This window comes from Lissotriton vulgaris, chromosome 3_1 (assembly GCF_964263255.1).
Source record: "Lissotriton vulgaris chromosome 3_1, aLisVul1.2, whole genome shotgun sequence".
Lineage (NCBI taxonomy): Eukaryota > Metazoa > Chordata > Amphibia > Caudata > Salamandridae > Lissotriton > Lissotriton vulgaris.
The window spans coordinates 708,897,216-708,911,743 of record NC_141689.1 but is presented as its reverse complement, the minus strand read 5'-3'; the positions used below and the strand labels follow the sequence as shown (position 1 = coordinate 708,911,743).

Sequence of the window (14,528 nt, the reverse complement as noted above, 5' to 3'; positions counted from 1 at the left end):
ACCATTTACCTCTGTAATTTGAATGCAAATTTGTGGAGGTGGTATTGTGTGAGAAGAATATTTGTGCATGTTTATTGTGTTACATTTTGTTATGGTGTGGATGTTTTGAGTTATTTTGTGTGTTGTGTTTTTGTTCTGCAGTAATGTGTTTTGCTGTGGATTTTGTCTTGTGCTCTTTTTGAGCAGTGTGGTTGATTTATTGCCTGTTACTGTTTTGCTGTGTTATCATTTTGCTTTATGGTACTATTTTGTATTTTGTTTTGGTGTATGATTACTTTAGAGATGTCAACAAATGCTAATACATTTCCTTCAAAAAGCAGAACATGTCTTCAAAATCCTGAGGACAAACAACCATTTACCTCTGTCTAAGGTGGTGAAATACCGCTGTTCCAGCTCTCTCTTCAACTATTAAATACACCAGGTTAGCTCACAACTGTGGCAGAGACATGTTCTAAAGTAGCACATTCTGGGGCTTACTTATGAGAGCCCTGTGTCACCTTTGCACCACGTATAGTGGTACATGCGTGGCGCAGGACTCTCATTTCAATTTATGAAGCCACTCAAAGCCACCCAAGTAACTTTGACTGGCCACAAAAATCATGAATAAGGCAATGCAATGCAAATCGCTGTGTCACCTTACTCTGTGCCCTGGAGGCTTTCCATGGGTGTTGCGGGTGGTTTCACCATGCAACATCCATGAAATCTGAGGCTGCCCCAGATTTACAAAGTGATGTAAACCTAGGAAGCATCAAATCCTTATGCCTCCAGAGGTGAGGGGTAACAAGGAGAAATGTGTTAATTACTCCTCGTTTTTTCCTCTTTCCATGTGTGCTGCATTTAGCAGTAAACATAGAAAGAGGAAAACGCCTCGTAGGATTATTTTTGCACCTTGGTGCAAGGGTGCCTATGTTGGCGCTAGGCACCAGCGCAGGCAGAAAGGACAGGAATGCAACATATTGCTTAAATACAGTGAATACCTGCCCTTTTACTTTGGCGTAGGGCAGCGCAGCAATGTGCTGTGCTGTGCTGCCCTGCGGCTAAATTCCATGAATGAGGTCCTCTGTGCTCACATTTGTAATTCGGCCTCTTACCTTTGAAGTGTTCCAACTGCATTACAGTGTTTCTACAGAACTGCACTACCCCTTGTTTCGAGAGCTGAGCTACATCGATTATCTCAAATACAATACATATATACTCATATTACATTTTGTTATTTCGTCTTGATTTAAAATATCTATTTTCTGTTTTGAAACATTCAGGATGGATTCGGTCCTAGCTTTGTTTGTCCTGGGAGAAGCAGCCAAACTAAACGCGTGCTGTTTGCAGGCGTTACTGGATTTAATGGGAGCTGTCATTCCAAACACCGACTTTCTGCAAACGCCGGTAACAGCATTACTATTTAAGGAAGTATTGTATATGTGTAGAGAAGAACTCGATGCAGTGGTGTTGTGGTGGGCTCTAGAGTGCACTTCCATCTGTAGTATTTCCGTGCCTGTCTGGTACCTGGCAACACTTGCTTGCCAGGAGTATGTGCACAGACAGACGTGTATGCCAGGTACCCCCAAAGAACATGCCTGATTCTAGATACAGGTAAAGATATCTTCTCGTGCACTACATTCAGCATGTCTGTTTGGTAGAGAATTGAGAATTAAATAGTAGCAGTAAAATGTATGTTTATTTTCACTGTAGGGCCTCACCTGCAAGAAAAGGACGCAGTGCGGCTCAGCAAGCCATTTAGCTGCGCCATGCTGCATCATTTTCAATGTACAGGGATCTCTCATCTTAACAACACTATGACGTATTCCTGTGATTTCAACTGCACTGTCGCACAATTGCTGCCATGCAGGGATTATTGTTTTTGTGTAGGAAGGGACACCTTCCTGACAAAAACAATAATTAATGTATTTTTTCTCTTTCTATTCTTACTGCAGAGTGCAGTATGCTTAGAAAGAGGAACAGAAGAGGAGAAATAAAAGTATTTCTCCTCGTTGCACCATTCCTACGCAACGGTTGCGTCATAAAGTCTCACCCTGAAAGCCATTCTTGGTGTCAGAAAACACCAACTGTATATGGTGCCTCAATCAAAAGGGATAATCTCTGGCACAATTATGATTATTTCGATAGGGTATTCTGACCCTCCCAACTATGGGACAGTCCCCAACCTGTCACTATGGTACATAACCTTGGCTTCTGTTTAGGCATGTACTTTCACGTGAATCATCAAATCTCCAGTATCACCCACACCCTGTTTATATCAAATTTGTCTCTTAAAATGTGTTTTCCTTTTCTTAGCTTCTCTCATAAAATTCAAGTGGCCAGTATGTTTGTCCAATTGCGTCTTCACTACACCAAATAGCCGATATCGGATTACCTTTTAAATCAATGAATACACTGGAAAAGAATAAAAGTTCCCTAGCAAGGGGCTATCTATGGCTACACAATTTTGAATTAAGCAACTTAATTGGTGTGTCCATAAGGGAACTTATAACCTTTAGATTCTCATGCAGCATTTACAAGATCTACAGTACTGTAACTTCCTTTCTGCTTACCAAAATATTAAATAGGTATACGCCCTCCCACAATCTAAGATCAGCTTCTAAACCAAACCTCTTGGTTCCATGACAAAGGGAAGAAGGGTGCAGCCATTCCTTCCGGATTTTGGGAGCCTTCCCATTTAATTCTGTTCCTGTTGAAATCGATGTTTGCCATCTTTGTTGCATTTGAGGGAGACGTTAAAAACCGGACTTTTTAACAGTGACCTATACCTCCTTACCTGCACCTTTGGCTTGCAGCTTCTCTCAGTGCCGAGAGTCTCCATTTGAAGTGAGAGAGCGTTCTGTCAACAAAAAGAAAAAAACGAGGGGGCATATTACCAAGCAATAGCGATAATTATCGCTATTGCTTGGTTAGAGACAAAAATTTACCGCTAAGCTGCAGTGATTTTTATCGCAAATAAACCTTGGTATTACCAAAGTTTATCGCAAATGCGATAAAAATCGGCCGCAATGCATGAATATCGCTGAAAGTCCGCGATATTCATGCATTACCGAGCTAATGCTCTTAGCCATATTATCCACCTCCCATAGGATAACATGGCTATGAACTGCTCAGGGCAGGTGTTAGCTTTTGGAGATATTCGCGCTTAGCGCGAATATCTCCAAAAGTTGGTAATAGGAGATAGCGATGTTAGCGACTGTTTCCAGTTGCTAACATCTTGGCACGCCCACTTTGCATGTCATTAGTGATAAATATCACTGACATGCAAAGTGGGGCCCAAGATGGTCGCTATCTCCTACTAGCTACGACAGCTAGGTAATAGGGAGATAATTTTATCTCCGCTTTCTTGGCTTTTAAAGCCAAAAAAGCAGAGATGAACCCCCTTGATAATATGCCCCGAGGTCTTTCAAGGAGGGACTCAACACCAGACACATACATAATTGCACACCTAAGCATACATAATGTACCAGTGCTTAATTTGAGCCAGTGTTTTTTTGGTGCTCAGCCCCAGCGCTTAATTATGAACACCAGCGCTTTTCATGGGCACCAGTTAAGGAAATTTTTTTAGGCACAGGAATATTAAATGATTGGCCTAGAATCACAGGATGTTGAGTTGACGCTGAGACTTGAACCTGGTTCCCCTACACCAAAGTCAGCAACTCTGACCATAATGCCACACCCTCTCCCACTTTAATGGTTAGTAGTTGGTTCTACTTTAGGCAGCGCTAACAGGAGAAATGGGCTGGTGCAAGCTGCTTCCTGACCAGAGCCCCGGCGCTGTTCGACGGATACAGTGACCCTTGCAAAGTGAATAATCTGCATGTGATTTGCTAAATTGAGCCTGTGGTTCATGTTGCAGATACCATCGGTTGTTACTGTGTGTGTAAACATGGGGCACTGAAATTGGTTTGACTGGTGGCCACTCCAAGAGTACAGAGATGTGCAGTCATCTTAAAAAAAAAGACTTTGAACATGAATTATGTACTGTGCTCTACTTCACGGAGCTACTTCCAGGTTGCTAGCAAGCTACTGTCGGAGGCCCCTGATTTAATACATGGCTACAAGCAGTTTTTCAGTTAAACTCTGAATCGGAGCATTTGCCACCAAAAACTGCTTTGTATGTTTGGCCTATTCTGTCTTGATACCAGGGTAGTGGATCTCCAGGGCATTGCTTTCTATCACAAGCAATCGCATCTGTGTTCATGACAGTGGTTACAACGCACACTGAAAGAAGCATGTCTGCTTCAGTGGAACTACAAGCAAGATTGCCAATAAAGTGCATCCGGTGAGCTGCCACCTGGAATAAGTGCCAACTGACGTGGATATTAGACCTGTATATGCAGTGGACCTTGCATTAAATTACATTCAATAGTATTGTGTCAGCCTCATAAAAAAAAAAATTCATAAAATCAGTCTAACTTTTAAAGCACAATGAACACAACTCTATTCCAGATAGGATGAGCTTCCCAGACCTTTCACTCAGTCAGGAGTTACCCTGTTACAATCAAATAAATTAATCAGGTGTTTGTTAAGCGCCACTACTCACACGTAAGGGTCTCAAGGCGCTGAGTGGTGAGGGGAGTCGCAGTTTCCAGTCCATCAAGGAGGGGTCTGTCAAAGATTCAGGTTTTGAGGTTTCTTGCGAAGATGGAGAGCGATGTCTGTCTGAGGCAGAGCGGAAGGTCGTTCCAGGCTCTGTCAGTGAAGAAGGAGAAGGAGCGGCCTCCCGATATGGTCTTTCTGGTGCCGGGGACCACAGCATAGGAGAGCTGGGCTGATCGTTAGGTCCTTTGGGGTGCGTGGAATTTGAGTTGGCTATTCAGGTATGCTGGTCCGGTGTCGTGGAGGGCCTTGTGAGTGTGGGTTAGCATCTTAAAATTGTGACTCTAGCTTCGATGGGGAGCCAGTGGAGTGTGCTCAGGTGCTGGGAGATGTGGCAGTGTCTTGGCAGGTTGAGGACCAGTCTTGCAGCAGCGTTTTGGATGTTCTGTAGCTTGCTGTGAGGTTTTTTGTTTATTCCGGCATAGAGTGCGTTGCCGTAGTCTAGCCTGCTTGTGACCTGGGCATGAGTGACGATCTTTCTGTGTTCGAGGGGGATCCATTTGAAGGTCTTACTTAGGAGGCGGAGGGTGTGGAAGCAGGAGGACGAGACTGAGTTTATCTGGCAGTCCATTTTGAGCTCTGAGTCCCGGATGATTCCCAGTTTGTGTGCGTGGTTCGTGGGGGTGGGCGGGATCACGAGGGCAAGGGGCCACCAGGTGTTGTTCCTGGCATCGGGGTTTGGGACCATGATGAGTACTTTCGTTTTGTTGGTCTATTTAGTTGTAGGCAGCTGTTTTTCATCCATTTGGCGACAGCTTCCATGCCTTTTCGAAAGTTGTGTCTGGTGATGTTGGGTTCGTTAGATAGGGAGAGGATGAATTGGGTATTGTCTGCGTATAACACAATGTTGAGTCCGTAGGTTCTGACAATGGGGGCGAGCGGAGCCATGTAGATGTTGATGAGCGTAGGGTTGAGGGAGGACCCCTGGGGGACTCCACAGGTGGTAGATGTAAGGTCCGGGAGGAAAGGGGGGAGTCTGATCCGCTGTGTTCTGCCGGAGAGGAAGGAGCGGATCCAGTCAAGGGCCTTTTCTTGGATCCCTGAGTCATGGAGTCTGCGTATAAGGGTGCGGTGAGAGACTGTGTCGAACACCCCAGAGAGGTCGAGGAGGGCGAGGGCTGCTGTTTCTCCTTTGTCCAGTAAGGTATGGATGAAGTCTGTTGCGGCGAGGAGGGCGGTTTCCGTACTGTGTTTTTTTCTGAAGCCGGATTGGGAGGAGTCGAGGATGTTGTGCTCTTATATGAATGTGGCGAGTTGGCTGTTGATTCGTTTCTCAATGACTTTCGCTGGGAATGCGAGCAGGGAGATGGGTCTGTAGTTTTTGAGTTCGGTGGGGTCCACCGAGGGTTTCTTCAGGAGGGGTTGATCTCAGCGTGTTTCCAATTATCAGGGAACAAGGCAGTTGCCAGGGAGCGGTTGATGGTGTGGCAGAGCATGGGTGCGATGGTTTTGGCGGCTCTGTTGAAAATGTGGTGGGGGCAGGGGTTCGTGGGGGCCCTGGAGTGGATTGACTTCATCGTCTTCAGTGTGTCTTCGGTTGGGAGGGCTGTCCAGTTGTCAATTGCTGGCTTCAGGGTGTAGGGGGTGGAGGGTGAGAGTTCAGTGTGTTGGTTGCCTTCGTCAAAGTTGTCGTAGATGCTCTTGATTTTGTGGTGGAAAAAGGTGTTAAGCTTGTCGCAGAGGTCTTGTGAGGGAGGGATGACGGTGGACTCGCTGGTGGGTTGGGCGAACTCCTTGATGTTGAAAAGTTCTTTGCTGTTGTGTGCATGAGTGGAGATTCTGGCTTCAATCGCTTTTTTCCTCATTTTTCTGATGAGTTGGTGGTGGGGGTTGGTGGCGGCTCTGAAGTTGTGAGCTTCTGTGGATTTGGTGTTATTCCAGGCCTTTTCGTGGTGGCGGCAAGTGTGTCTGGACTCTCGAAGTTCGGTGGAGAACCATCAAGCTTTCTTGGCATGGGTGTTGTTTTTCTTGAGGGGAGGTATGGTGTTGGCGCTGTTGGAGATCCATCTGTGCAGGGTTCGGGCTGCGGTGTTGGGGTAGTCGTTTTCCGCGATGGTTGGGGTGGACTTGCTGAGTGATGAGGTTAGCTGGTCGTCAGCGATTCTTGTCCAGTTTCTTTGTGGAAGCAGGTGCTGATGCCTGTGGATGGTGGGTGTTCTGAAGGTGAAGTGGACGCATCGATGATCAGTCCATGGGAGTTCGGTGGTGTGGCTGAAGGTGATGGTATTACACCCTACATGAACCTTGAATGACCACTTTATAAATATTACTAGCATAAAGTAATAGAAGAAAAGTACAGGAGTTACATATTGAGTAATGGAACCGTGTAAAATCGAATTACATTTTTTTAAATAAGGAATGATGTATATTTTTACGACAATCTCACTGTGATTTTAGCTGTGGTGCACCTTGCACACATGAACACAATTCTTAATTTGTGTTTTCAAAATGTGCACAGGATGAAGACTGCCCCCCTGATTTCACCTCCTGGCCCTGGGAGGTGATCTCCGTCTACAGCGCGGTGCTTGCTGACATCTGCGTGAGCGCTGACACCGCCGAAATTCAAAAATATGCACTTGTTGGTTTTAACACTGAATCTTCGTCGGCCAATCCAAGAAATGAAATGCAAGACTCAAGTTTGTGCGGACTCTTGGGGCACATAATCCCATCTGGCTATAACTGTAAGTATGGCGGTACAGGGGTATGTTTTGTGAAAATAATGTTTTTGTCAGTGGTGGGCTTGATGCTTTCTCTAGACACAGTGCGTCGAGAGTTTGATTTACTGACGCGTCATTGGAGAGATTAATATGATGTGCTGAAACCATTGCTAAAGTCTGCACGTGGAGAATTGTTCTTCTAACCGCAACATTTAAATGCACTGTAAGGACGCAATAAAAACCAAATTTCTGTCCGCTGTAAAATGCACACTGGCTGTGCCTGTAAAGGAAGCTAGCACTGCAGGTTTAGCTTCATGAATATCACGCAATGGAATTCATACAGGCCAAAGACTTATGAATACAATATCTAATTAGGGCAGTGCTGTGATGAGAGGAAATGCTGCACTATGATTAGATTGAGCAGCCAGCATCATTTTTCAAGAGTGGATTTTTGCTTCTCTGTTGCATTATTTTATGAGCATTTCCAGATTTATTTTCTACCAGAGCCAAGTAAATGAAATCTGGTCATGTGAGGCAAGGCAGTCCATCGCCTCACCAGGTTCAGTCTGCGAGTCTCTGACCTCTAATATTTTGCTCATGCACCACACAGCAGACACAGCAGAATGCACTTTAGTTTATTGCAGCAGCAGCTGCAAATACACTGTCACCATTAAGATGAGATATATTATTTTGTAAAACAAAACCATGCCAAATGTACATCATTCACTGAATGCAACTTTTGTACAGCACCCACTGAGTGCACTCATCACGCAGCCCTGGGCCTTGAACTGCACAAAAAACAGTGTTCCATTGATGCACAGCACTCATGCCCCAATGTAATAAATCACCCGGTGCTTGTCTGAGGTCCATCTCACAAGCCCCCCTTGAGGCACGCACCCTGTACTCCCAGGTGACCCGCCCTGTGCTCTCCTGCTGCACCTCCCTATGCTCCTCGCTGAACACCATCCTGTGCTTCCCTGCTGCTCATCACACTGTTCTCCGTTGATTGCTTTTTATTTTTTTATATTTATTGATTTCAAAAACGGAAAACATCAAAAATAAAGAGGAGTAAATCTATCAATCCAGCAATATGATAGTCGTATGAGTATGGCGATCAATAACAAGACGCGTGAAACAGTCAAAATTGCAAAATAAACTTCACTTAAGAAGTAGGTTTCTCAGGCGTATGACAATATAGACCTAAATGTAGTTCTAATATCAGCACTGGGGAAGAAACGCATTATTATCACATATACAATCAGTCTACTTCCAGGCAGAATTATCGATATTAGCATCGTGTTTTTTTAGGTACATTTATCTAAGTACATTCGCAATGGGGCTAAAATATCTCTAGGCCTAGATCTTGTCAGCACAAGCATGTTAAATTATCTGACATAGTAATGCCATATATTAAAATCCTGCGATAGCAGCTGTACCTGGCTGGGTATAGCTGTCCCCCCGGGCACCGATGTGTGCTGAATCAGCTCTCAGTTTATCTTTTGTTCATTCACTGAAGCGTTTATGGGTTGTATTTCAAAATAACACAATTATTCCATTGTTTCTGAACATTTCATTTATTTCTCATGAAATTGTTTCTTTTTTCAAAGCATTATTTCCGTTATTTCACGTAATACATCCAATGCATTTCGGCAGTATAATCTGCCTTCATCAGGGAAATAATTGATCTACAAATGAAAAATACGCATTTTCAATTTAACATGCTATGATATGTTTTGCATACTTCTACAACTTAACTCTATACATTTCAATCAAATATTATCTTGGTTTCACTAACGGACCCTTGTGAACCTCTATTCTCAGGTTTATCGAGTGTATCAAACTGAATGTTCTCTCCTCTATTTCAGTTTCTATCATGCATTACGCTCTATTCCTGCTCTTGGTTAACTGCCATCTATGTTACGGGGTTCACCTTTAAGATTATATACCTCGCGTTGCGCGCTGGTTATACCGCATTTCAAAAACGTCAGCGCGTTTATCTTCCATGTAACACTCATGGCTGTTGCACCGGTACGGGTTAATGCTCTTATCTAACGCTCTGAGTTTAAGTTGCAAGCAATGCGGCTTACCACAGCGTTTCTGTCTTCCACGCCATTCCTCTGCGGACTGGTTCTGTTTCCTTTCGGTTTACGCCCCTAGCGCATGCGCATTATTAAGTTCTCGCGGACCCGTTTTTTTTGTGTGATTTCACTAACTTTACTGTTCTATGTTAGGGGATCTAAACCAGGGCTCGTACTACTATGTGTATTTGCTGCTGATACGCTAGCGTAATGTTCATAAAGAATACTGTGGTGATATACAATAATGTAGTTATTATGAATGCCGAACTAACAAAAATTATAAGTAACAAAGAAATTCAGTCCTTTCATTGAGTCCCCCAGGCTTTAAACTTCCCAACTTGTAAATCCAATAGTTCTCTTGTTTTAACAATTTGTTTTTGTTTGTAAAACTTTCAGTTCTGGGTAACATTTCCAATACACATACTCGTAGTTGGCCAACGTTATGTTTCTTCTCAGTGAAATGTTCTGCCACACTCGTTTTGTTGGATTTGAGTCTAATTGTGCTTTTATGTTCGTTTATGCGGACTTTTAGTTTTCGTTCAGTGTGGCCTACATAAACGTCTCCACAGGGGCATTTAATCATGTAGATTAGGTTACTTGAGTCGCATGTTGCATTTACTTTTAGGGATATGGGAAAACCCTTTTGTGGGTGTGTTATACTTGATCCTTTGATGATGTTATTACACGTGTTACAATTATAGCACGGAGTAGTACCTCGAAATTTGGTGACTATGTGACTTTCCTCCTGTGGTTTTAAAAAGTCTGCTAAATTTTTTGCACGGGTATGTGCAAATATGGGTTCTTCTGAGAAGATTCCTTTGAAGTCGGGTTCCATTGTGAGCATTGACCAATGCTTCTTGATGATCTTTTTAAACTGAGTACTGACCGTTGAAAATTTACTTACACATGTGATACGGTTGCTAGGTGTAGTAGTTTTCCGAACTAGTAACTCCTGTCTGGATTTTTGTTGGGCTCGTGTGAGTGCCATTTCGGTGATTTCTAGAGGGTACCCTCTTTCGATGAATCTCTGTTTCATTGCTTTCATTTGTTCATTGCATATTGAGGCTTCTGAGACCACTCTCTTTACCCTTAACATCTGGGAATACGGGAGATGTTTTTTGAGTGCTGGCGGATGATGGCTGTTGTATAACAACAGGTTGTTTCTGTCTGTTTGTTTGCGGTATAAGTTTGTGGAAAATTTGTTTGTTTTTTTGGTTATTTCTACATCGAGATATTGAATGGTGAGTTCTTGGATGTTCCATGTAAATCCGATTTGATCCATTTGGGAATCTAATGTTTGTAATTGTTGTTCCAGTTGGTTCTTTGGGCCCTTCCATATCAAAAATATGTCGTCTATGAATCTTACATACATCGCTATGTTATTAATCCAAATTGTGTCTTGAAATACATAGGTTTCTTCAAAAGCTGCCATGAACAGATTTGCGTACGCCGGAGCGGCGCAATTTCCCATTGAAGTTCCGCTTTGTTGCATATACCATTTGTTGTTATGTTCAAAATAGCTATGTTGTAATGTGAACTGCATTAGTTCGAGAAGAAATATTCGGAGATCTTGAGGATACTCACTATCCAGGAGGGCGCTTTCAATAGCTTCCAGACCTTGTTGATGTGGTATTGAAGTATAAAGAGCTTTGACGTCAACTGTGACCATGATCATGTTTTCTTCTGGTTGGATAGAAGATAATTTTAAAAGGAAATCTGTTGTGTCTTTTAAATAGGATCTGGTTTTCAGGACTAGTGGTTGAAGGTATCTGTCCAGATATTTCCCTACTGGTTCGTGGATGCTTAGCTTGGTAGACACTATTGGTCTGCATGGAGGTTTCCATAGATCTTTGTGGACTTTAGGAACTAAATACATTGTTGGAGTTCTTTGATGTTCCTGTGTTAGGTATTTGGATGTTTTTTCCGTGATCGTTCCTTGGTCGTGGGCTTTCTGGACTATACTCTGTAGTACTTTTTTGATTTCCGTTATTGGGTTTGTGTCAATTTCCATGTATAGGTTCAAATCTCTAAGGTGTTCGGACATGGTTTCTTGGTAATAAGTTTTATTGAGGATAACTGTGGCACCTCCCTTATCTGCCTTTTGACATATGATCTTCTGATTCCCAGCTATTGATTTGAGAATTCCAAATTCTTTTTTGGTGATGTTCATTTTGTGTGGTTTTGGTTTGGTATTCAATAGTTTTAGATCTTTGCTGCATAATTGTTCGTATAGATCTATTGTTTTGTGGCTGAGTGGAGGCATGTAAGTGCTTCTCATTTTTAGTCCTTTTAGTTCATCCGTTTCTGTTATAGTCTGTTTTTCCACTACGTTTTCAAAAAAATGTCTAAGCCTCAATTTTCTGGTGAGTTTGAATAGGCTTACTTCCAACTCCAAGGTGTTGGTATGAGCTGTAGGAATAAAAGATAATCCTTTTTGTAGGGTCGCTATTTGGATTTCACTGAAGGTATAGTCTGATATGTTCAACACTAAGCTTTGCTGGCTTGTTGTTGTTTCTTCTTCTCTTTTTTGGTTAGTGTGGACCGGGTTTGTGGTTGGTTGGATTCCGTTTCTTTTTCTACGTCCCCTCCGGAGTCTTCTGTTTCTATCCGGCCTTCCTCTATTTTGAACATAACAACAAATGGTATATGCAACAAAGCGGAACTTCAATGGGAAATTGCGCCGCTCCGGCGTACGCAAATCTGTTCATGGCAGCTTTTGAAGAAACCTATGTATTTCAAGACACAATTTGGATTAATAACATAGCGATGTATGTAAGATTCATAGACGACATATTTTTGATATGGAAGGGCCCAAAGAACCAACTGGAACAACAATTACAAACATTAGATTCCCAAATGGATCAAATCGGATTTACATGGAACATCCAAGAACTCACCATTCAATATCTCGATGTAGAAATAACCAAAAAAACAAACAAATTTTCCACAAACTTATACCGCAAACAAACAGACAGAAACAACCTGTTGTTATACAACAGCCATCATCCGCCAGCACTCAAAAAACATCTCCCGTATTCCCAGATGTTAAGGGTAAAGAGAGTGGTCTCAGAAGCCTCAATATGCAATGAACAAATGAAAGCAATGAAACAGAGATTCATCGAAAGAGGGTACCCTCTAGAAATCACCGAAATGGCACTCACACGAGCCCAACAAAAATCCAGACAGGAGTTACTAGTTCGGAAAACTACTACACCTAGCAACCGTATCACATGTGTAAGTAAATTTTCAACGGTCAGTACTCAGTTTAAAAAGATCATCAAGAAGCATTGGTCAATGCTCACAATGGAACCCGACTTCAAAGGAATCTTCTCAGAAGAACCCATATTTGCACATACCCGTGCAAAAAATTTAGCAGACTTTTTAAAACCACAGGAGGAAAGTCACATAGTCACCAAATTTCGAGGTACTACTCCGTGCTATAATTGTAACACGTGTAATAACATCATCAAAGGATCAAGTATAACACACCCACAAAAGGGTTTTCCCATATCCCTAAAAGTAAATGCAACATGCGACTCAAGTAACCTAATCTACATGATTAAATGCCCCTGTGGAGACGTTTATGTAGGCCACACTGAACGAAAACTAAAAGTCCGCATAAACGAACATAAAAGCACAATTAGACTCAAATCCAACAAAACGAGTGTGGCAGAACATTTCACTGAGAAGAAACATAACGTTGGCCAACTACGAGTATGTGTATTGGAAATGTTACCCAGAACTGAAAGTTTTACAAACAAAAACAAATTGTTAAAACAAGAGAACTATTGGATTTACAAGTTGGGAAGTTTAAAGCCTGGGGGACTCAATGAAAGGACTGAATTTCTTTGTTACTTATAATTTTTGTTAGTTCGGCATTCATAATAACTACATTATTGTATATCACCACAGTATTCTTTATGAACATTACGCTAGCGTATCAGCAGCAAATACACATAGTAGTACGAGCCCTGGTTTAGATCCCCTAACATAGAACAGTAAAGTTAGTGAAATCACACAAAAAAAACGGGTCCGCGAGAACTTAATAATGCGCATGCGCTAGGGGCGTAAACCGAAAGGAAACAGAACCAGTCCGCAGAGGAATGGCGTGGAAGACAGAAACGCTGTGGTAAGCCGCATTGCTTGCAACTTAAACTCAGAGCGTTAGATAAGAGCATTAACCCGTACCGGTGCAACAGCCATGAGTGTTACATGGAAGATAAACGCGCTGACGTTTTTGAAATGCGGTATAACCAGCGCGCAACGCGAGGTATATAATCTTAAAGGTGAACCCCGTAACATAGATGGCAGTTAACCAAGAGCAGGAATAGAGCGTAATGCATGATAGAAACTGAAATAGAGGAGAGAACATTCAGTTTGATACACTCGATAAACCTGAGAATAGAGGTTCACAAGGGTCCGTTAGTGAAACCAAGATAATATTTGATTGAAATGTATAGAGTTAAGTTGTAGAAGTATGCAAAACATATCATAGCATGTTAAATTGAAAATGCGTATTTTTCATTTGTAGATCAATTATTTCCCTGATGAAGGCAGATTATACTGCCGAAATGCATTGGATGTATTACGTGAAATAACGGAAATAATGCTTTGAAAAAAGAAACAATTTCATGAGAAATAAATGAAATGTTCAGAAACAATGGAATAATTGTGTTATTTTGAAATACAACCCATAAACGCTTCAGTGAATGAACAAAAGATAAACTGAGAGCTGATTCAGCACACATCGGTGCCCGGGGGGACAGCTATACCCAGCCAGGTACAGCTGCTATCGCAGGTTGAAATAATATCTCTCCAGACGGGGAGAGAGCCCCGGAGGCACGTAAACATCGATAATTTCCAGTAAAAATAGCGGTGCTCCACCCTACACTTTCAGCCATATATTAAAATCCATCAGCTTTAGGAACAGAACCTCTGTCCCAACCGAGAGCATCGAAGACCAAATCTATGCAATCGACTTATAACACATTTGTAGAAATGTAAATAGTATCAGTCAATGCCTATGTGCGCAAGGAAACATTTATTAAAGCTGATTTAAAGAACATCCATTGCTCATTTTAGCTTTCCTGAGCACTCTCAGTTTGTAAAGTTCAGTATCAGAAATAATAAAGTTCCACTGAATTCATCCAAAGCATTACCAGGTGGGTAATCCAAAATAATATATCAACAAAGT

The 14,528-nt window shown here is 42.3% G+C and overlaps 1 protein-coding gene across 1 annotated transcript in view; it reads left to right on the top strand.

Moving 5' to 3' along the window:
* Window positions 1–14,528, top strand: part of TMEM232 (transmembrane protein 232) — an 843,610-nt gene that overhangs the window by 438,484 nt on the left and 390,598 nt on the right. Inside the window, exons 9-10 of the mRNA XM_086963014.1 lie at window positions 1,260–1,383; window positions 7,058–7,280. Coding sequence (XP_086819140.1) covers window positions 1,260–1,383; window positions 7,058–7,280 — 347 coding nt within the window. The remainder of the gene's footprint in view (window positions 1–1,259; window positions 1,384–7,057; window positions 7,281–14,528) is intronic.